The sequence below is a fragment of the Pantherophis guttatus genome, chromosome 9 (assembly GCF_059756535.1).
Source record: "Pantherophis guttatus breed Tessera chromosome 9, ASM5975653v1, whole genome shotgun sequence".
NCBI classification, from domain to species: domain Eukaryota; kingdom Metazoa; phylum Chordata; class Lepidosauria; order Squamata; family Colubridae; genus Pantherophis; species Pantherophis guttatus.
The window spans coordinates 624,706-644,887 of NC_142071.1; the positions used below are offsets into that span (position 1 = coordinate 624,706).

The following is a 20,182-nucleotide window of genomic DNA, read 5'->3' on the forward strand; positions in this document are numbered from 1 at the left end:
CCCTCCGTTGGGGACCCTGCGGCTTGCACCCCTGAAGAGTAACGCTCGGGCCTCAGTGCACACAGTTCAGTAGAAACCACTTTAATTTATTTGCAGCCACAATGCTTACACTGTATGCAGCAAACATCCGTACAAATCATTCAGCAACCTGGTCGCAGAAAAAGGACCCAGCACACAATCGCCAGAGGAAAGAATTCTCCCCTCCCCTCCCCCTCCAGGAGATGCTATTTGGGAAGAGAAACCGGGGCTCCAATTAGATCTGGGCTTGTGGGGGGGGGGACAGAAAACTAGCAGCAAAAGGGCAGGGCGGGGACAAGGGAAATCCGTCTCCCCTGTTGTTTTCGCTAAATTTAACATTTAACAAAGGTTCCCACAACTTTCGTGGGAAAAGAGATTTGTCTGAAGGATTTACGGTGCACTTTGTGGGAGAGAAGCTGCTAGAAGATGCTCCGTGAACAGGGCTGCACTGAGGAGTTGCTCAGAGATGCTGCTGTGGCCAAGAGAGCCAAGCCCTCCCATCTCCCAAGATAGTGCAGGGGGTGTGTGTGCGTGCGTGTGTGTGTGTGTGTACTTGGAAGGGCAGGAATGTGGCATGGCTTTGAGCTCCTAATGAGGGAAGGTGGGGAGGGATGGTCTAAGTTGAAGGGGCAGATAAGAAAAATATACATTTGGAATTTTACACTTGTGCCTCTACACTAGTTACTAAATATAACTCTGTCCTCTCACACCCCTTGCCCGGGAATGGGGCAGGTAGCCGGGAGACTCTTCACTCGCATACCACCCTCGCTCTAGCATTGGTGCACTATGTAAAAATTTCAGTCACGCTTTTTTTTAAACTTGAGTCAATATAAACCTTGTTCAAAATGTTATGAAAAAATGTACATGTTTATACAAGGCAGGCTGTGGCAGGACACAGGGTTCCTCTGACATTCACGCAGGGAGGTGCCAATTGTGCCTCCCTCCCCAAGGAAAAAACCCCTCTCCGAATGAACCTTTTACGCCCCCCTCCTGCAGCCTAAGCCCCAAGGAGGACCAGCAGGGATCGGAAACGCCCTTGTGTCTTTCCATCGGAAAAGTTAACCTCCTCGGCCCAGAGAGCAGCTCCTGGCGAGACGTCAGCTCATCATGTCGTTGCTGTTTACCCCGTAGGTGGAATTTTTCATGGAATCGTTTACTTCTCGACGAAACGCAGAAAGATTCTGTGTAAACCTGGCAAAGAAACAGGCGTTAGGATGGGGGCAAACGGAACTGCCCGTTTGCGCAACAGCTGGATGGCATCGGACGGAGCTGCGCTCATTCTCGGGGAATCGCATGAGAATCGGCCAAATCCAACTTCCGGCAAAAGCTGAGTTTTCTAATGCTCTGAATTACAGCTTTGAAAACATGGCCGCAAGTGAAGGGCAAACCTGATATTCCTTCAGCTGCTCCCAATTTTTCCTTCTGTTTTCTTGGAGACTTGGATTTTGAACACAAGCAAAGTGTAAGCTACTTTATAACTTTGGGAAGGAGCCAAGTAGGTTCCTTGCCCACAGGGACCGAAGGCTTCTGAAAGGATAACTCTCCTTCAGTATTCAACTGGGGGCGGTGACATTTCTTGTGTTCCTCTGAGAGGGAAAAGTAACGGGGAAATAGCTGCACCAGGCTGGGTGGACTACTCAAAGGAGAGAGAGAGCCTTTGAGCCAGAGAACCATATTTAGGTGGTGGTGTTTTATCTTTTTGAGTCTGTTCAATTTAAGAGAGGATTTGCAGCCTGCTCAGCACAGGGACCTATTTTGCTAGCACAGTATTTCTCACTGTGGGTCAGAAGAGATGGTGGAGCCACCCTGACAGGGTGCATGTGGTCCTGGCCTACTGGGCAATCCCTCCTGTCCTGGAGTTCGGGTGCTAAGCGATCCCGCAGTGGTACGTCTTCCTCAGAATGACACTACCGTAATAAGAACATTGGAGTTCGGCTGTTCTGCTGGCTGCATTTTGTGAAGATACTGACCTATCACGATTCTTCGTCAGCAGATTGCGCTCAATGCCTTCCATGAGATTTTCAAAGCAGAGATGCATAGCTTGTTGCTTCTCGGGGGGCTGGCTGTTTACTATGCTGTTCCTTAAATCTGAAAAATACTACAAAGGAAAAGTCCACACCTGTGAGCTATCCAGGATAATGTGCCAGCCGACAAGTAACACAGCACCCTAATCCGGGGCCTTACCTTTTCATTGAGTAGTATCAAGCCAAGCAGAGGCCGTGACATGGACCACTGGTTCCGGCAGTCTTCAAATATGATGATATTCAGGACTGTGGACAGCATCTGGAAGGATCAAGCACAATCCAGTCAACTGTACAGGTCTACCGAGCTCACATTGGGATGCTTTCAGGGATTATGGGGAAACGGGGAAGGCGCAGTGGGCGAGACGCAGGACTGCTTATCTAGTGAACAGCAATTGGGTCAAATAAGAAGTTTGGGGGGAAGCAATTCAAAATATCCAAAGAAGCATTTAATCCCTACAAAAGAGTGTGAGAAATTGGGAGTGGGAACTGAGAATGCCTAGTCTAACAAAGAGAAGGACTAGGGGCGACATGGTGTGGCTGGAGCTGGCTTCCAAAGAAAGAAGCACCAAGATCTCACTCTCCACGAGTCCAACAGATAAGAAAATAGCAAGAGCCCTTAGACTTATATGCTGCTTCACGGTGCTTTCCAGCCCTCTCTTAAGTGCTTTACAGAGTCAGCCTATGGCCCCCAACAACCTGGGCCCTCATTTTACCCACCTCGGAAGGATGGAAGGCTGACGCAATCTTAGTAAGTACTTAGTAAGTAAACAGCAAGAGAGTCCCACCTATTGAATATTCTCTGACTTTGGGCTATGTAGACCACATTGGCTACAGTTCTTAAAAACATGGGCCTACTGGACCAGCTCATTTGCAAACTAAAGAATTTGCATGCTGAGCAGGCAGCAATGGCTGGAACAGAATATAGAGTAACTAGCTGCTTCAAACGAAGTATATCAAGAGTGCATTCTGCTACCTATTCCACGACATATTTTGAAAAAAGCTAGACTGAAAGGAAAAAAAAAATTGAAATTAAGATTGTTGGAAGAAATATTCTGAGGAATGTTGCGAGATGCAAGGAATCTCCCGGGCGCAGCACATGGCTACTGATAGGATGAACAGAGAAAAATTGAGCCCTTGGAACTGAAGAAAGGGATGGGGAGTGTCTTGAGCTGCCAGAAGAACAAATAGTTGGAGCAAAGCCACACAACTGGCTGGAAGCATTAAAAACCCAGTTAAAGCTTAAATATCTTGGAAGGCGGAAGGCAGCGCCTCCGATGAAGGCCACCCTGAAACGAGACACTGATTGCTGGGCACCATCATTGGGGCCAGGGACATGTGCTTGCAAGCGGTTGGTGGCAGATGATCTTGGCACACTGTTGGCCTCTGGGCCAGGAAGAGTCCAAGGCAGCTAAGCATTTTCTGCAGAATAGTCACTTCACCCTCAAACAGGGATTGAAAGTGAGGAGATGAAAAGTTCTGCCGTCATTTCCTGGGGGCAGAAGAATCGCTTCTTGTGACCCTCTGTGTGTGCAGAGGTGGGCGTCACATAATGTAACAACCGGTTACCCCAGCACCGAAAATGTGAGCGTGCGGCCTTCCGCGCCTGCGCATGGCTTCAAAAACACGGCTTTGACCCCGCAGCCGACTTCAGCAATACCCCCTTAGTGCTGCCCTCCTTGTCCTGACCTGTTGAATCATCTCGGGGTGCTGCTGCATGATGTGGAGGAAGCGGTCGCTTTCCTGGGTCAACGGGGCAGGCCTCTTTTTGGTGCTGCGGGACAGCTGCTTGAAGAGATACGTGACAATGTGGTCTAAGCAGGAGCAGCATCCAGTGCAAACCATGGTATCTGCCAGGAAAAGAGAAGGCAAAGAGGAATGAGGGCGGAGTTCCCCTATTCAATTAGCTGGATCGCCTCCTTGGTGAGCAAAAGCAGCCTCAGGCCGACCAAGCAAGCTGTGGCCATCGTGGACTCTCCTTCTCTTGGCAGAATTTCTTCAACCCTTTCGGTCCTCGGATGGGTCATAGGCCTTGGTCGTAACTTAAGGCAAAGCATTGCTTGTCTTGAGTTTGATAGTATGTGCAGATAATTTTGCCAAGATATATATATATATATATATGACTCTTTGAGAGAAACCCAGAAGTGAATTGGTCTCGGGTGTTGTGGAATTCTCATGAAAACGTTTCTATGATCAAATCTTGCAAGGCTATCATGCAGAATCAGGGGTGGCTCCACCAGCTGAAAACCCACCCAAATGATCAGCGTCAACCCCTCCTGAAGGGCTGATGATCAGCCAGTCGAGGCTGCCAAATCTTCCTGAGAAAGCGAATGGAGGGAATAAAGATCCAATCACTTGGGATCGCTCCGTCACCCACTTTGCCCATTAAGGAAATGGCCGTCTTTCCCGAAGGCCAATCTTTATGTCAAAATGAAGACACCAAACCAGGAACTACTAGGGAATTAAGGGAAGATTCAGATGTTCTACTGGGTATTGTATCTGAGCCCGGTAGAGTTGGCGTCTACATCCCTTTGATGCTGCTGGAGAACAACAAAACCACCGAGCCCTTCCTCAAGAGGAGCCCTCAAACTTCCCAGGAACGGTTCCTGCACTCACCTAGTGCTGTGAGACCTTCTGAAATGGAAGACAGAATATACATGATTACATGTGGCTCCAGGCTAGCTATAAAATTCATGTGATCTTGAGTAAGAACTTCCAGTAATGAATAGTAGGACTGGCTGAGTTTAGGGTAATCCTGAAAAAAGATAAATGAAAGAAAGGAATCAGGAGAGCTTCCAAAGGAGTTTTGTGTCACTTGGGTTTGGGGACCATTCAGACATTTTACCTGCCCCCCCCCCCCAATGCAATCTCACTTTCAGAAGCAGTGAGTTTCAAAACTTTTTACTTTTATGACCACCAAAGGTACAGCTTCCAATTTATTGGATTATCTGTAGATAGTGTAACCATTCTTTAGATGAATTCCTAGGCCAGAGAGGAAGAGCTGTTATCGTGCCAGGCCCTCATCTGACCATCTAGTGCTGTTTTATATATCTTCCTGTGGCTTTATATCACGTGACTGTTTAACGCAGAACTCTTTCAATCTCATTATTAAAGGTTTTGACAATAGCTTGGAGAGCTAGTCACAACTGTGGCTAGGAGAGCCTATGTGCAATTTTGTGTTGCGTGCCAGTTTTGTGCCCTTTCCTGGACCATGAATTCCTGCGCTCAGTCACTCAGGCCTGGCCAATCTGGGTCCTCGTTTTCCCGACCTTGGAAGGCTGAGTCAACATGGAGCCTGGTGAGATTCGAACTGCCAAAGGGCAGTCAGCAGAATTAGCCTGCAATACTGCACTCTAACCCCTGCACCACCACGGCTCTTTCTTGCAAACCACTTTTCGCAAGAAGGGAGGGTGAGAAACCAATCCTCCATTTTGCCTTTTATCTTATACCTCAGGTGGTCCATCCTCGGGGCAAATGGTGAATGGGATGGTTTCAGGCCCTGGTCCCTCAGCTGGGCCAGCAGCTACTTTCATGAGAAGTAACCCCATGCCAGAATAGGCAAAGATCCATGTGTAGCCCAGCTGTCATTACATTATTAGCGAGGCCAAATTATGATGCCACGATTATGTAAGAGTTCGGATTTCAACACACACACACACACAGACACACACACAGCTGTGTGGGTCACTTGGACCAGCAGCAGGGCTGAACAATCCCAGAAAGGTCAAAAGTGGAAGAGGATTGGGGTTCGGGTGGGGACGGGGGCTGCTCTGCATTCTTACCAGCAGATCGCTGTGTGGGATGGAGAGCAGCAGCTTGATGAAAGTCTGCAAGGCGTTGTCGAGGGCATCGTCCCCATAGAGGCGGAAGACACCAAAGTTGACGTAGCTGCCACTCAGGGCGGCTTTTAGCATGGAGAAGCAGATGGAAACCCCTTTGAGCTTCAAGGCATAAACCTGATCTTTTGGAACTTCCCCCAAAGTCAAGATACGGTTTCCTGCAAAAAACAAACAAACGCAGATGTCTCAAAAACATTCTCTCAAAGGGTAGTTTTCTTGTGCAGCTCCTGGGGAAAAAATGGAAGTTGGAAAGCCAAGGGCCAGTCTTCAGAGAACGTTACTGGGACCACAAAATAGCTGCATTTGGTTGAGCCTAGTCAAAGCCACATCACCTTGGCACAGGGGCAAATAGCAACAGCGCTTAGACTTTACAACTAAGTGCTTTACAAATGTCAGCATGTTGCCCGCAACAATCTGGGTCCTCATTTGACCGACCTTGGGAGGATGGAAGGCTGAATCAATCTTGAGCCCGTCAGGATTGAACTCTTGGCAGTGGGCAGAGTCGATGCTGCATTTTAAGCCCTGCACCACCTCAGGAAAGCAAAGGCCAAATTCTGCTAAACTGAGAAATGCTTCAAGGGCGAGCAGCTCCTGGCCTAGCTTCCTTTCTCCTTTGCTGTTGAAGACCTTTCAAAAATGGGGGCTCTTTGGGAAGAGGACTGCGCAGGCTGCCCCCCCCCCCGCCAATTCAGAGCCATGGCAGCAAGTGGGGCAGGCAGTGGGCCTGGGCAAAGCTTCCTTCCAATCTGACCCAGCCCAATGGCTGTGAAGGGAAAGATACCCACCGTAGGTAGTTATCATTTTACTTGTCTCCCGGAAAAGCAGGATGCCATTTGGGGAGGAGACATCGAACTGCAGCCTCTGGGACCTGAAAGCAAGGGAGAGTTGTGCCTTGGCTGAGATGCGCCATCTTTGTGGGCAGCCCGAGCCCTGAGCAACCGGAGAGGCAGCCCTGGGTTCTGAACAAGGACTCCTTGGGGGTAAGCTTCAGGCATGAAGCTGCCCTCTGTGGACTCTTAGCATTCTTTTGAAAAGCCTTACATAGTATTTAGTGGCTGTTTCCACCTCACTTAACTGAGTGCTGTCAACAGAGGAACGTCTCGGGCTGCCTTCCCCTCGCAGAGAAAGGGCCCAGGAAAGGTCACTGCCTTTGTGGACTCTTGCCATGGAACCTGCCTGAGGCCCAGGCCTTGCAGCCACCAGCCTTGCCTCCATTTGGGCTGCTTCTGTCTGCACTCCTATCTTTAATGGGCTCCAAAGTTGTTTTACTACCTGGTAGAAGCCTAGTAGTTCTTTAGAAACTGTCTAAAGGTACTGGAAAGGCACCCCAGCACTTTCAAGTAAGATCAATATTTAAGTTTTCTAGAGCTAATAATTACAGCTTTTTCTCCTCATCCCACCCCTCTTCTCTCTTGGCCATCCTTGTAGGACAGCCTTCCTTCAGGTACCCAAGGAGGCCGCTTGGAGTCCACTTACCTGTTGTGCACCAGCTCAGCCATCAGTTTGAGCACAGGGGTGGTGCAAGCTGGGTCATGGTACCAGAGCTCAACTGCCCGCTGCAAGATTGGCATGTAGGCTGGGTAGCTGTAAGGCTGAAGCTAAGGACCACCTGACTACTTCCAGAATCAACTTTCATTCATTCATTCTTCAGGTCAGAATAGCCAAGATGGCCAGATTACTGCAAAGCTGACCACTGCAGACTCAGTTGGCAAATAAAGGACTTGAAGGAAAGACAAATGATCTACTGGATCACTTCAGGTAAGAGTCAATAAGTGTTAAGCCTCCTCCTGCTGTCTGCCCAAATCTACATCATTTCAGCCACCTGCTCATAAATGTCGGGAGCAGAATTCTACAGGTGACGTGCTATGCTGTGCAGGCTGCCTTTTTGACCTGCCCTGCCTGGGAAACTCAAGCCTGGCCTTGGGAGGTGAGGCACCGTCGTCCCTTGGGTCATCAGAGAGAACGGGAGATTCCAGAATTCAGTTGTCAGCCTTATCCCCATTCCAGGAAGCGGACAGGCCCAAGAGTCAAGGATACATCCACTCGAAGAGCATCATGAAACTAGTCTTGGCGTTGAAGGCAAAGGCAATCCCCCTCAGGTCCCTCACAAGGCCAACCAACGTCCTCTGGAGGAGGGGAAAGACGCAGATTAGAGGCAAGAGGCACTGCTTCATGTCCTCTGTATCACAATCCCCCTCCAAGCCAACTGTATTGGCTGCTCCCATGAGAACTCTCCCCTCCCCCCTCATTTCAGAGAATGTTTTCTTCAGGGATCACGGAGGATGGCCTTCTGAACTGCCATCTGGACTGGGTGGAAGAGCCTCCTTCCAGATATTCAGACGGCTCCTGCCCAGTGGGCTTTTAGGAAGACCCTAACCCAAACATTTGGACTTCAACCCTAACAGAACAGGGGAACTGTATTCTTTTTGAGTCTGAAAGGTTCCAGACGGCCTTCATCTAACTCTCAAAGAGTTTAACGTAGTCCAAAGGTGAAGCTTTCTGCCCCTTCCCTACCTTTGCCTCCTGCTCATTGAACGTGTTGGTGCTGAACATCTGGGCCACCGTTTCAAAGGCAGCAGTGAGGGGTAACATGAATTGCTCATACTGATCTTCATCCTCCCCTGGAAGAGAGAGGAAAAACAGTCATCTTCAGCAGTCCTCTGCTTTGCAATCCGGGCTAAACATCTAAATCATTTTTACATCCATCTGGTAAACCTTGGAGGCTTTGATCCTCCAGGAGATTCAGAGCTACACTTGCCATGGACAATATTTGGAGCAAGGTAACCAGATGAGCCATTTTCGCACTGAATAACCATGCTTTATAGAAAGTTGACTGATTAAACTGTTGCCGTCTAATTAGTTATGATTATAATGACAAAGAACTGGGAGGGGGGCCGCGAAATGCGTTTGGGAGCGCAGGAACGGGTTGCAGTACCGAGGTCCACCATGAGAAGGCGCCCAAGTGCCGTATAGAAAGTAGTCCGACATCTCATATCACTCAGGTTGGATTGATTGTTAATACCCAAGAAGGAAAAGTGCTCACTCTGTTGAAGAACAAAAGTCATATTATTAATGAGGCGTAATTGTTCAGGGACAGAAACAAGGTGCATCCTTGGCATATGGGCACCATGGAAAGACAGGTCGCGAGCCCTTGTATTTGCCAAGGAACTACCATAATTGGAAACCTGGGGCGTTTTCCTTCGTCCCGGTAGAATCCAATCCAATGCAGGTCACTGAATCTGGCCTAAAACAACTAAGTACTTTCATGTTTCACAATGGATGGAAACTAACTAAGGGGGGGAAGCCATCTGGAACTATGGAGTTAGAGCAATCAACCAATGGCATAGCTCGCCTCCAGAGATTGTGGGTGCTCCATCACTGGAGGCTTTCAAGAAGAGACTGGACAGACGTTTGCCTGAAATGATACAGAGTCTCCTTCTGGAGCAGGGAGTTGGACAAAAGCCCTTTACATGCCGGAAAGCTTTTACTAACTAGAATATGAATAGCACACGGTCAGCTACAATGGGCATGGGCAGAAGGTCAGCAGGCTAGCATCCTGTGTCCTTCCTGCCAAGGTCCATCAAGAGAGCTTTCAATCTGCTCTGTGACCAGACCACTGGGGGAAAGCCTTGCTAGAAGGCAATCCTGTCCAAGAAGGGCAGGATTGGCAGGACTGTTCTCTGGGATAATTTGCATGACAAAATCTGCATTTCAACCTGCTCCCCAATGTAGCTGCAGCTTCAGTCCTTGTTTCCTCTGTAACAAAAGAGGAATTGGGCTCTTGCTCTGAGCTCCAAGCTTGGCAACTTGGTTGCAAACATTTCGGAGACCTTGTCAGTGCACTTTGAATTGTGCTCGTCCGTCAGAGCACTGGCCTTTCAATACCTTTTTTTTTGTGTGTGATGCCAATTAGTGTGGATGTTGTTTGTTTGGCTACTTCGGAGTCATGGTCTGAAAAGAGGAATCCTTCAAAGGAGACCCCCTGCTGAGAGTATTTGGAAGACAATACCGCCAAATAAGGATTGACAAAAAAACTTTGACAACTAACCGTGTGATTGTTCAGCATGAACTGCACAGCGCTCAGTTTCACCAGTTTCCTAACGCTGCTGTAGGTAAAAGTGAGGTTAAGGAAACAAGACATTGGCCTGGTTAGAAAACTTCATAGGCATAACACGAAGGTAGCTCTCACACTACATCGTATTTCCCCTCCCACAGCAGCTAAGAAATCTATCATGCAACGGTGGGTACAGATGTTAGGTCAACAAACCACTGGATCTGCTGAATGATGTGGTGGGGAACCAAAACATCACAAGGATATCACCTGATCTCTCCCTTCCTCCAGGTATAAGTGTATGAAAAAGTTTAGGCATCTCTGGTGGAATTGCATCCACTACTCTTTTCTTAATTCTGAATCTGTAAGCACTTGGGACGTAAACAATACGTAGGCCTGCAAATTGGCAGATGGAGGTCATTTCTCACTTTCAGTTTCTGTTTACTAAGGAATTCACTGAAACACAGTTTGACCAGAGATGGCTAAATTGCACATGCAACAATGTTTGTCTGCAACTATCTGCTTGGACAGGTAGCCTTCCCTTAACAACGGTAACTGGGACCGGGAACACAGCAACGGTCGCAACCACGAGGACCATCTTAAGAGCCCTCCTGCAGCTCCATTGTTCCCATCCACTAAGACGGTCCAGCAGAAAGTGGGCCCAGACCAAGTAATTCTACTTTACTGTAAGGTTACATGAAGAGATTCTTGCTGGTCTGAAAGTCTATTTCTGCCCTGTCCCCTTTACAGCCCAAGAAACTAAGAAGAGCTTAAGCCTTTTCTCTGACCCGGCTGTGGTTCTTCCTGTATCTGCTAGGCCATTACAGCGCCTGCAAACAGTTGCTGAATGAGTGGTCGCTGAACGAGGACTACTGACCGTCATATACGGTTCCCTAACTGATCATGACCACTGAAACTACTGGAGAGGACCATATAATGATTTGGTAAAGGACTGGAATAAGTAAAATAATGTTTAATTGTCTGCTTCTTTATCTTCCATGTATTTGAACCATATCCCCCCATCCCATCCCAATTTAATCTTCATTTTATGAATTAAGATGTATAATTATACCTTACCATGCAGTCATTTGCATTTACCGTTGCCATCTATCTGCTGCTAACCCTATTCTAGTCTTGAAAGGAATGCTATGAGAAACAGGAGTCCAGAGTTTCTGCCCAGTCCCGGCCTTCCCAGGAGGAGAAGCCAGGATACCTGGAGCGCCCGCCCGAGCCCAGGGAGGCCGGCAGAAAAGGATATCCAATGGAGAGGTCATTGAGAAGCTGCAACGTCTTGGAGGTGATGGGTTCACACCGTCCCCAGTACTTCAAGTTAGTGATTCTGCAGGGAGAGGAAATGCACACCGTCCAGTGGCTGCTTCTTTCATCCTCCCAAAGTCCCCGTCAACAGAAAGAGAGGCTGGGGTGGAATCACTCAACCGTCCACTCATCTCTTCTCTCCCGAAGCTGCAGGATCCAGGGTTTGGGGGGGGGGGGGGGGAAACGGCCTCTAGGCCCAACTACTTGCAGTCACAGCAGACTGCCAGCCCACAACGGGGTCTTCCCGCAGAACGAACCGTCACAGGTAGAAACCTTCCACACAGACCCAGACTGCAGACTGCGGCCAACACTCGGGGACAGCAGAAGGACTTACATTTTTCCTATGAAGACGCTCAGCACCATGGTCTCGTCGTTCAGCCCCAGGACTTCCGAGAGCCGGCGATACAGCTAGGAGTGGAAAACCGATTTCAGCTCAGATGGCTCTTGTGAGTTCACTTTCAGCCCTGAGCTAGGTTCCCATAAGGGTCACAGTGCCACTTTGCTTCTGAAGGGGGCAGCCACAGTGGCTGGCAAAACGTTAGGAAGTCTGTTCTGCAGACCGTGGTCACTAAACCCTGAAGCCCCACACTGACCGAGAATAATCTGCAGATGAAGAGTTTCGATAAAGCTGATCGTGAAAACATTATGAAAAATTCTGCAACGAGACGAGATCCACTACAAGATCCACTTTTTACCTTAGAGGATTTCTGCACCTGGTCTCCTATGTAAATCTTTCGGAACTGCTCAAAGAAGCTCAGCATGGCCAGCTCTAGCTTCTCGTTGCCTGCCTGAGCAAGACGGGAATCGGTCAAGTTCATGAGCTGAAGGACCCTGGAAAGGCAGGAAGGGAAGGGATGAAGAAGGCTGCCATGCTGAGGGCACACCTCCAAATTGCTCCTCCACCCATTGAGTCCAGGGGGTCTATTTTTATTCAGAAATGGCAGGCTGCTGACTCTCCACATCTGGTTGAATCTGTCGCCCTTGTAAAGTTGGCCCACAGAAGACCAATGACAAGGGTTCCTCTGAAACCACCTCTGGGCTTGGGAAGTCAGCTGTCGCACGGTCACACGGCTGGGGGGCACTTCTTGTACAATGAAAACCACTCTGCTCATTTCTCCCCACCCAGAATTCATGCAGGGTTCTCAGGGAGACCTTAAAGACTCAGGAATATCTGACCGATGGAAAACTGTTTATTTTCGTAACATTAAAGAACGATCGGAAAAAGGATCCTTTCAACGTGTCTTAGAATTACTTGACAAGAAGATTACATTTTGGAGGTGGTTTAAAAAAAACAGCAGAAGGAAAACTTAACTCAATTAATGGCCACCCTGCATTTCCTTTACCCTTTCTTTTAGCCCTTCCTCTTGGGAAAAAAAAAACTGCTCTGCTTTGATGACAAACTTTGAAAGACCCACTTTTCTATCTCAAAGCCCAGCAATCCACCCATTTTCAATATTTAGTTCTGTATTCTGCAGTTTGTTCTGCGGAGGTCGCAATGAAGGGCATGCCCACTTACACATCCAGCTGATCCATAAAACTTATATTGAGCTTGTGAATGATGTCAAGGTGAACAGCCAGTGCAGCATCTCCCCATGAACGCTCAGTTTTTACTACTACTATTACTATTACTATTATTATTACTATTATTATTATTATTATTTAATCTTTAGTGAGATTCACAGCCTTTGAGGCTGGTTAGTAGCTCATTTTTATTCATTATTATTATTATTATTATTATTATTATTATTATTATTATTCATTGCAGTCAGCCAGATGCTCAGACTGGATCTGGCATTTTAATCCACCTGTCGAGAGCTTCTCAAGGACCCGGGGTAGGCAGACGTTGATAACAGAATAACGGAGAAATGTTTGGGTGTCCTCTTTGATAGTGTTAGAGGTATTGGGGCAGGATTCTTCTTGTTAGTGCGGGGCTCTTACCGACAGACCAGTTCGCCATCCATGGCATCTTGCTCGTCTGTACTGGCAAAGGACACTCGCCCGCCAATCACGGCCCCAATGATGTAGACAAGCCAGGTGAGGCGTCCTGAAGCCAGAAAAAGGAACAGAGCTAATCCACAAACCTGTCTTCAGCATCCCGTTTTGGCCAGCAGAGTGCTGCAGGAGGCCGTCCAGGCTGAAAATAGGGAGCAGTTCCCCAGCGGTTTTGGCTGCCAGAGGCACGGCGGGCCAGTCCTTTGCTATTTCCAGGCTGTCCCCGAGGGCCAGATTTAAGCACCCCACGGGCCGGATTTGGCCCCCGGGACTTGAGTTCGACACCCCTGCCCTATGAAGCCAGCAAAGCCAAGGCAAGAGTCTTCTGCTCGCTCACCTTCTTGGACAGCCACATCCATGGGGATGGCCGTGGCGCTCTGCAGCAGTTCCTGGTAGGACTGAGCGGACTGGTCGAACAGCTGCACCAGGAGGGCACAGGTCTTCTCGTATTCGCAGCGCCCAATAGTGGAGAGCTGGTCGAGCTGCTGCTGCACCAAACCTGTGTCATCCAGCGGATCTTCGAGGCCATCTCTGTGGGCAGACAAAGCGACCAATTGGGAAGAGAAGCAACCTCCGCCAGACGCTCCTTTGCAAGGACAGGAGGGCCCTGGGGGCTCCGCTGAGGAGGCCTGTAGATTTACGGTGAGAAATGTGAACGCAGCTAGGCTCGCTTCCCTCTTGGCTGCAGCCCGTGTGAGGGCAGGGTCCTTCTCCTGCGGTCGTATTACTTTCAGGCATTCCCAGGCAAAGACTGCGAGGACCAGCTGCCGCCACAACATCTTACCTCAGTATGATGTGGACGGACTCCAGTCTGGAGGTGATGTATGCTTTGGTAACCTCTGGCGTGTACGTCTCCAGCATGTGCGGCTCCGTGGCTTTCACGTAGGGAACAGAGGCTGCCAGCCGCTGCCACAGACTGAGGAGATAGTGCACGCTGTTTGGCGCAAACTCCCAGTGCTACCGAAAGGAAGGAAGATGGTGAATGAAATCTGCCCGCCCGCCTGCCAGGTCTTTCTGCTGAGGGGAAGGGGCCCATTCAAGCCATTTGCAAGAAAAGCGGCCAGTTCTATATTCTAAAGCAGGGGTCTCCACCCGTGGCAACTTTTAAGACTTGTGGACTTCAACTCCCAGAAGCTTCGCTGGCTGAGGAACTCTGGGAGTTGAAGTCCACAAGTCTTAAAGTTGCCAAGGTTGGAGACCCCTGGTCTAAAGGCCGGTGTCTTAGGAAAAGCCATGCCCTTCCCTGCCCTCCCAAATGCCTCCTATGGTGAGGAAACGGGAGCTGGGAGACGTGAAGTGACGGTTGCTGCGTTTGGGCTCCCCCCCCCACCCCCGCTCCAGCCACAAGGAGCCACACGGGGTCCCACCTGCAAGCTGGTGACCGTGAAGTTGGCGATGAGTCGGATGACCTCAGGGTAGTTTTCCACCTTTACCAGCTCCCCTAGCTGGTAATTGCTTTTCAGGCGAGCTAAAAGCCGACAGAATTCGTGGTAGTTGTTTGGGTCTGACAAGCTCTGAGAAAGAGAAAGGAGAGAATGAGACTCATCAGTTCGGCATCCCCCTCAACGAGAACACCGGAGCTGTTGCACGAAGCCCTTCAGGCACCTGGAGACCGACTGAGATCATCCCGTTACACCAAACTCAAAGCGTCCAGCCTTCGACTACCCTGGGACTGCCGGGCCCAGTTCTGGACCCCAATACCCAAAAGATTCTGGAGCCCTCAAAAGAATGCAGAGAAGAGCAGCTAAAATGCTTAGGGTTCTGGGGGCTAAAACACACAATGAAGGGTTGAGAGAAGCAGCCGATCCAAGAGAGGGTTAAGGGAGACCTGACAGCGTTCTTCCAAGGGGGAAGAGGGGGTCAATCTATTCTCCATAGCAACTGAGGACAGGGCAAGAAAGCAATGGGTGGAAGCTAATAAGAGACAGATCCAGCCTAGAACTAAGAGAAATTTCCCCAACAGGAAGAACTATTGGGTAGGGGGTTTGACTAGCAGACCTCTGAGGTCCCTTCCAGCCATAGGATATTAAGATGGCTGCAGTTCCACCAGATCCTGCCTGATCTATGTGGATGAAACACCATTTTGGCCACCCAAATATGCAGATACAGATTAACAGAGTTGGAAGGGACCTTGCAGGTCATCTAGTCCAACCCCTTGCCCAAGCAGGAGACTCTATATCTGCCTCTTCCTAGGATCAAACCCACAACCTCCTGATTGTGAGGCAAGAGCTCCACCTCTAGGCCACAGCAGCTGGTATGTCTTGACCAACAGAGTCTGTCACAAATCAGTGCGTACATTGCCTCTGTTGCAGATGCCACTCGGCCACCTGAGTGGAGGTAGGATGCCCACAGCCACTGGAGGGCAGCAGTGAAGCAAGGGGTCATCATCTGCTGGAGTCAATGAGTACGGTGGCCATCTAGGCCAATTCAAAATCAATTCTGCCCTCTCCTGACTGCCTAGCACCAGAGAGGATGTATGCGACGGCTGGGCCTGGATCAGGACCAAACTCTGTGTAGCCATGAGCCAGAGGACTGCAGCATTAACTCATCTTTGGCTTGTGTTGATCCTGACCCTGGATCCATTTATAATTCTCACTAAATTGAGTATCGCGTGATTCAAACTCGCATTAATCGTCCCCTGCCAGTACAGAAAGCTGGTGACAGCAGGAGCCTGCCCTCTCCGCACATCTTGAGAGCCATCACACGCTGGCAACGTCTGGGCATGAGGCAGGATGGCAAGGCGGAGTGGAGGACATGGGCCTGCAGAGCTGCCCAGGCAGGATTGGGGCTTCAGTAGCCCCTTAACCTGTTGGGCTGCTGTGGGTTCTATGCAGTCTATTAAGATTTAAAATCCTCTGAATCCCCATTCTTGTCCTTTTACGCCCTCTGATCCTTGGACAGGCTGCTTTGCACGGGATGTGCCAAGAGCCTAGCTGAAGGACCAGCTCACTCGCCCTCTGAATGGCTCCTCCTTATTCCCTGAGCTTTGCTGGGAAGAGAATCCCTGGGAGGAGCTTCCGGACACCCGTTGGAAGCTTCAAAGGACAATTTGTGGCCATGTTCATACAAAATTCGTTCATATATTCACGTTCTGACTTACCTGGGGATTCTCCAGTATGCGCTTGACACCATCAACCAGATGTGACAGGAACTTGGCTCTCTCGGCATTATTAAATAGGGACCGCCGGACGGAAGCAATTTGCACTAGACACGACAAGACCTAAGCCAGGAGTGTAAAATAAAAACATGGATTGTTTGAAGGAATTAGCCCCTAAGCAAAAACTGTGCACAAAGGCACCTGGAGGCCCTGAACAGACAAGCATCAATGGTCCTCTTCTGGTGGGAAGTGGGGCGGGGGAGGGGAAGGCAGAAAGAGCAAGGTGTTTTCCCCTGACTTTGGATGTAGCTGGGCCCAGACGTGTGGTACTCCTGGGCTCCCACCCACCCCCTGATCATTTTCCAGGGGAAATCTATGAGACAGAGACATACTTACCAGGGGTGAAAAAGTGGGAGGAATGGAATGGTACAGATCGAAAAACAACTGTAGGGTCGAGGAATCTAGAAAGGCTGAAAGAGAGACGAGCGTAATTTCAGGGCAGGCTTGAAACAGCACATGGCAAACATCCTTCAGGCCAATACTGAGATCCACCTGGATCCTGAGCTTTTCTTCTGGGATGTTGGCTATTCTTGCCACTTTAGTGTCACCTGTAAATTTCATGAGTTCCCCTTCTATTCCCTCTTCTAAGTTGTTTATGAAGATGTTGAAGCCTAAAACGGGACTTTGGGGTCCCCACTGCTTACTTTCCTCCATGTAGATGTGGTTCCATTAAGGATTACATGTGCATGATTTGTCAGCCAGTTACAAATCCATCTAGTGGTGATGCTGTCTATACCACATATTTCTAGCTTCCAAGGAGTAGGTTGTGGTCTATTTTTTTTTTTTTTAAATTTGATTTATATGCCGCCCTTCTCCGGAGACTCAGGGCGGCTTACAATGCGTTAAGCAATAGCCTTCATACTTTTGTATGTTTTATACAAAGTCAGCTTATTGCCCCCACAAACTGGGTCCTCATTTCACCTACCTTTGAAAGGATGGAAGGCTGAGTCAACCTTGAGCCTTGGCGAGATTCAAACCAGCAGAAATTGCAGGCAGCTGTGTTAATTACAGGGTGCACTAAACCCCTGTACTATCAAGGCTCTTTTGTCAAAAGCCTTACTGAAATCCAAGCATGCAATGTCCGTGCTTATCCTTATCCTGTCTGCCTGCGCTGTTCAGTGCTCCTCTCGTCCACCTCACTGCCTACCCCCCCCCCCCATCCTCCCCAGACTGCTTTTAAAACCAGGGAGTCTGTGAATTGTTTGGAACTTCTTTTATGCTACCCCCCCCCCGCCCCTAAAAGTTAAGTTTATAAATCCTAACTGCCACCTTTTGGATGCCCATGGCAATGAGTTTGGCCCTAATCCAGTGGAAGAAGGCTTTCTGCCGAGTTTAAACCACAAGGCAATTATGCTGAAAAGCGATGGGGAAATGAGAGGCTGAGAAGTCCTTTTCAAGAGGTGCTTCAGAAAAAGCCGAGGCTCCTACATCCATTAACAGCATACAGATGTGAAGGAGTATGCTTGAAAATATTATTGTATTTTCAATCAGAAGAAACCTTTTTAAACACATTTATGGTCTGAACTGTAGGTGAGCATACAGAATTACACCTGGGCCATTCCATGACAAATCAATGAAAAATTGTATATTTTATCTGGAAATTCTGCACAGCCATTATGTATGACTAAATACACCTGCAGCCAATTATTCTCCCTGCTGACTGAATTATACCACCTTCTACTGCAAAAATGGACTCTTGCTTTTTCCCCTATGCGCTAGAAAGCTGAAATATGTAAGATTTACTGACAAGTCAAAAATGTAGAAAAAGAATCCAATTATTCAGGAACATCACCATTTATTATCTTCTAGGTACAATGGAGTTTCTGACAACGGCAAAAATTACTGCTCTGTGTTGAATATTATCTCTTGGCTTGGTCTTGCTCTCTCTTTGGGGAGCATAAAGAAAACCTAACTAAAATTATCCAGGCAAAATATTGCCTTTTTTTTCCAATTGTCTACTGGCACAGGAAACAAAACTTTAAGTATAATGAAAACATTAATATTTAGTGACCAATGGCCAGATGGAAGTAATATGCAGGAACAGGTTTTCTTTCTCTCCCAAAAGATGACCAGAGCAGATCAAGAACCTCTACTGCACTGGCCATTCTGGAAAGAGCCTCTTGCCTCACTGGGAGGAGCAGTTATCTAATCTGGTTACCGATAAAATGCTTCTCAGTAGTTGAAGGACGTTATTTTCTCTCTGTAATGATCATAGCAATTCTCTAATATTTTGGCACATATTTTCCCCATCTTGCAGATATTGTCATGGTTATTTCTGTGGACCCACTTAGGCAGTTTGCAAAACTGGCCAAATTGGAGTAGGTTTTTAAGAACACCTTCCATAGGCTGTGCCAACCTAAAGGCAAAGGCCTCCCAAGGCCGAGGTTTGGTGAAGGCCTGCACAATGTGACTCAAGCTAAGTCTGCAATGATCAAGGGAGCATATAACTGCAACCCTTTAATGCAACTTAAAAAACCAGAGCAAGTAGACCCTCTACCTGATCTCCAGCTGGTGGGGATCTGCACTGTGCAGAGGTCGTCAGAGGACTCATCTGTTGATGTACCAATGAAGTCAAAGTTCAAACAATTGTGTGTGAGCTTGAGAAGCTGCATAAGAAGACCATGCTGACTTTCGTCATTCAAATTCAGGTTTTTTCCTGAAGCCTAAAAAAACAGAAAAGCAAAATGGGCACAATTTTTAAGACATTAGCCCAGCTTCTTGCCAGCAGAGCCTAACAATCCCACTTATCATACACAGAAGCTGCCATACCAGACTGAAGTTTCAGAGCTCTAAATCTACAGCCTGATCATAATCAATCAATCAATCAGCATAAAGCTGGAAGGGACCTTGGAGGTCTTCTAGTCCAACCCCCTGCTCAAGCAGGAGACTCTATAGCATTTCAGACAAGTGACTTTCCAGTCTCTTTTTAAGAACCTCCAGTGATGAAGTACCCACCACTTCTGACGACAAGCTTAATCATTTTACTTTAATCATTTTACTTAGTTGTTGAGACTGAGCACCAAGGTTTCGAGTTTTCTTACCTGTTTCAATAAATTGCAGGAGAGTGTGAAAATATCAAACAATGATGAGTCTCGGAATGAGGAAGCAATTTTCCTGTGCTTGGTCAAAGGATGTGTAGTGTCTGCCTGGAGATTGAGAAAGGGAGAAAAAGAAAAGCAAGTTACCATTAGACCTTAAATGCTCATGAAGAAAACAAGAACAAGGATTTCTGGGGGAGGCATGATGGCCCTGACCCTTTCCAGAGGTGCTCCAGATGGCTCCTCCTCTTAGGAAGATGTTCCCTTCAACAGCCTTCATGTTCACAACTGTTAGCCTTTGGCTAACCTCACTTTTGGAAATAGCCTATTTAACTACCTTAAGGCTATTAGAGACTTTAGGAACAACAAGTCTGAAAAGCCATCTGGTGAGTTTCGTTCTTGAAGTAAAAAAAAAAAAAAATTAAACCTAGGTTTACTTATTTAAGAATTGTAAATAAATGGTAAAAAGCTAAATAAAAGTTTGATCTAAGAAAGTTATAAACAAATTAAGGAGCCAGACAAATTTGGAATTTTGAGAGTTGTACTGTAAGATTTGGGAAAGAATTATATAAATAAACAGCTTTTCAGGAGAAGCAAATTGTTTTGTCTCGCTTTAGTAATTATAGAAATTTGAGACTTTATGATATCCAAAATTGGACACAAGAGAGGACTAAAGACTCCAGGCAGTGTCTTTGCCTTTGGTTTTTTGTTAGTGTGGAGATTTACAAAACAACATAACATTTGAAATA

The 20,182-nt window shown here is 47.9% G+C and overlaps 1 protein-coding gene across 2 annotated transcripts in view; it reads right to left on the minus strand.

Moving 5' to 3' along the window:
- Positions 1 to 65: 65 nt before the first annotated feature.
- The window catches only part of XPO7 (exportin 7), a 36,728-nt gene continuing 16,611 nt past the window's right edge, over positions 66 to 20,182 (minus strand). For both annotated transcript variants that reach the window (XM_087875725.1, XM_087875726.1), the window contains exons 6-28: positions 19,437 to 19,541; positions 18,893 to 19,058; positions 16,732 to 16,805; positions 16,339 to 16,458; positions 14,606 to 14,752; positions 14,023 to 14,195; positions 13,576 to 13,769; positions 13,185 to 13,290; positions 11,942 to 12,077; positions 11,581 to 11,654; positions 11,143 to 11,268; positions 9,927 to 9,984; positions 8,814 to 8,922; positions 8,393 to 8,499; positions 7,916 to 8,004; positions 7,355 to 7,462; positions 6,664 to 6,746; positions 5,822 to 6,036; positions 4,656 to 4,794; positions 3,729 to 3,889; positions 2,203 to 2,301; positions 1,989 to 2,116; positions 66 to 1,209 (exon numbers count right to left, since the gene is read on the minus strand). In XM_087875725.1, the coding sequence (XP_087731851.1) occupies positions 1,116 to 1,209; positions 1,989 to 2,116; positions 2,203 to 2,301; positions 3,729 to 3,889; positions 4,656 to 4,794; positions 5,822 to 6,036; positions 6,664 to 6,746; positions 7,355 to 7,462; positions 7,916 to 8,004; positions 8,393 to 8,499; positions 8,814 to 8,922; positions 9,927 to 9,984; positions 11,143 to 11,268; positions 11,581 to 11,654; positions 11,942 to 12,077; positions 13,185 to 13,290; positions 13,576 to 13,769; positions 14,023 to 14,195; positions 14,606 to 14,752; positions 16,339 to 16,458; positions 16,732 to 16,805; positions 18,893 to 19,058; positions 19,437 to 19,541 (2,811 nt within the window). In that variant the 3' untranslated portion in view covers positions 66 to 1,115. The remainder of the gene's footprint in view (positions 1,210 to 1,988; positions 2,117 to 2,202; positions 2,302 to 3,728; positions 3,890 to 4,655; positions 4,795 to 5,821; positions 6,037 to 6,663; positions 6,747 to 7,354; positions 7,463 to 7,915; positions 8,005 to 8,392; positions 8,500 to 8,813; positions 8,923 to 9,926; positions 9,985 to 11,142; positions 11,269 to 11,580; positions 11,655 to 11,941; positions 12,078 to 13,184; positions 13,291 to 13,575; positions 13,770 to 14,022; positions 14,196 to 14,605; positions 14,753 to 16,338; positions 16,459 to 16,731; positions 16,806 to 18,892; positions 19,059 to 19,436; positions 19,542 to 20,182) is intronic.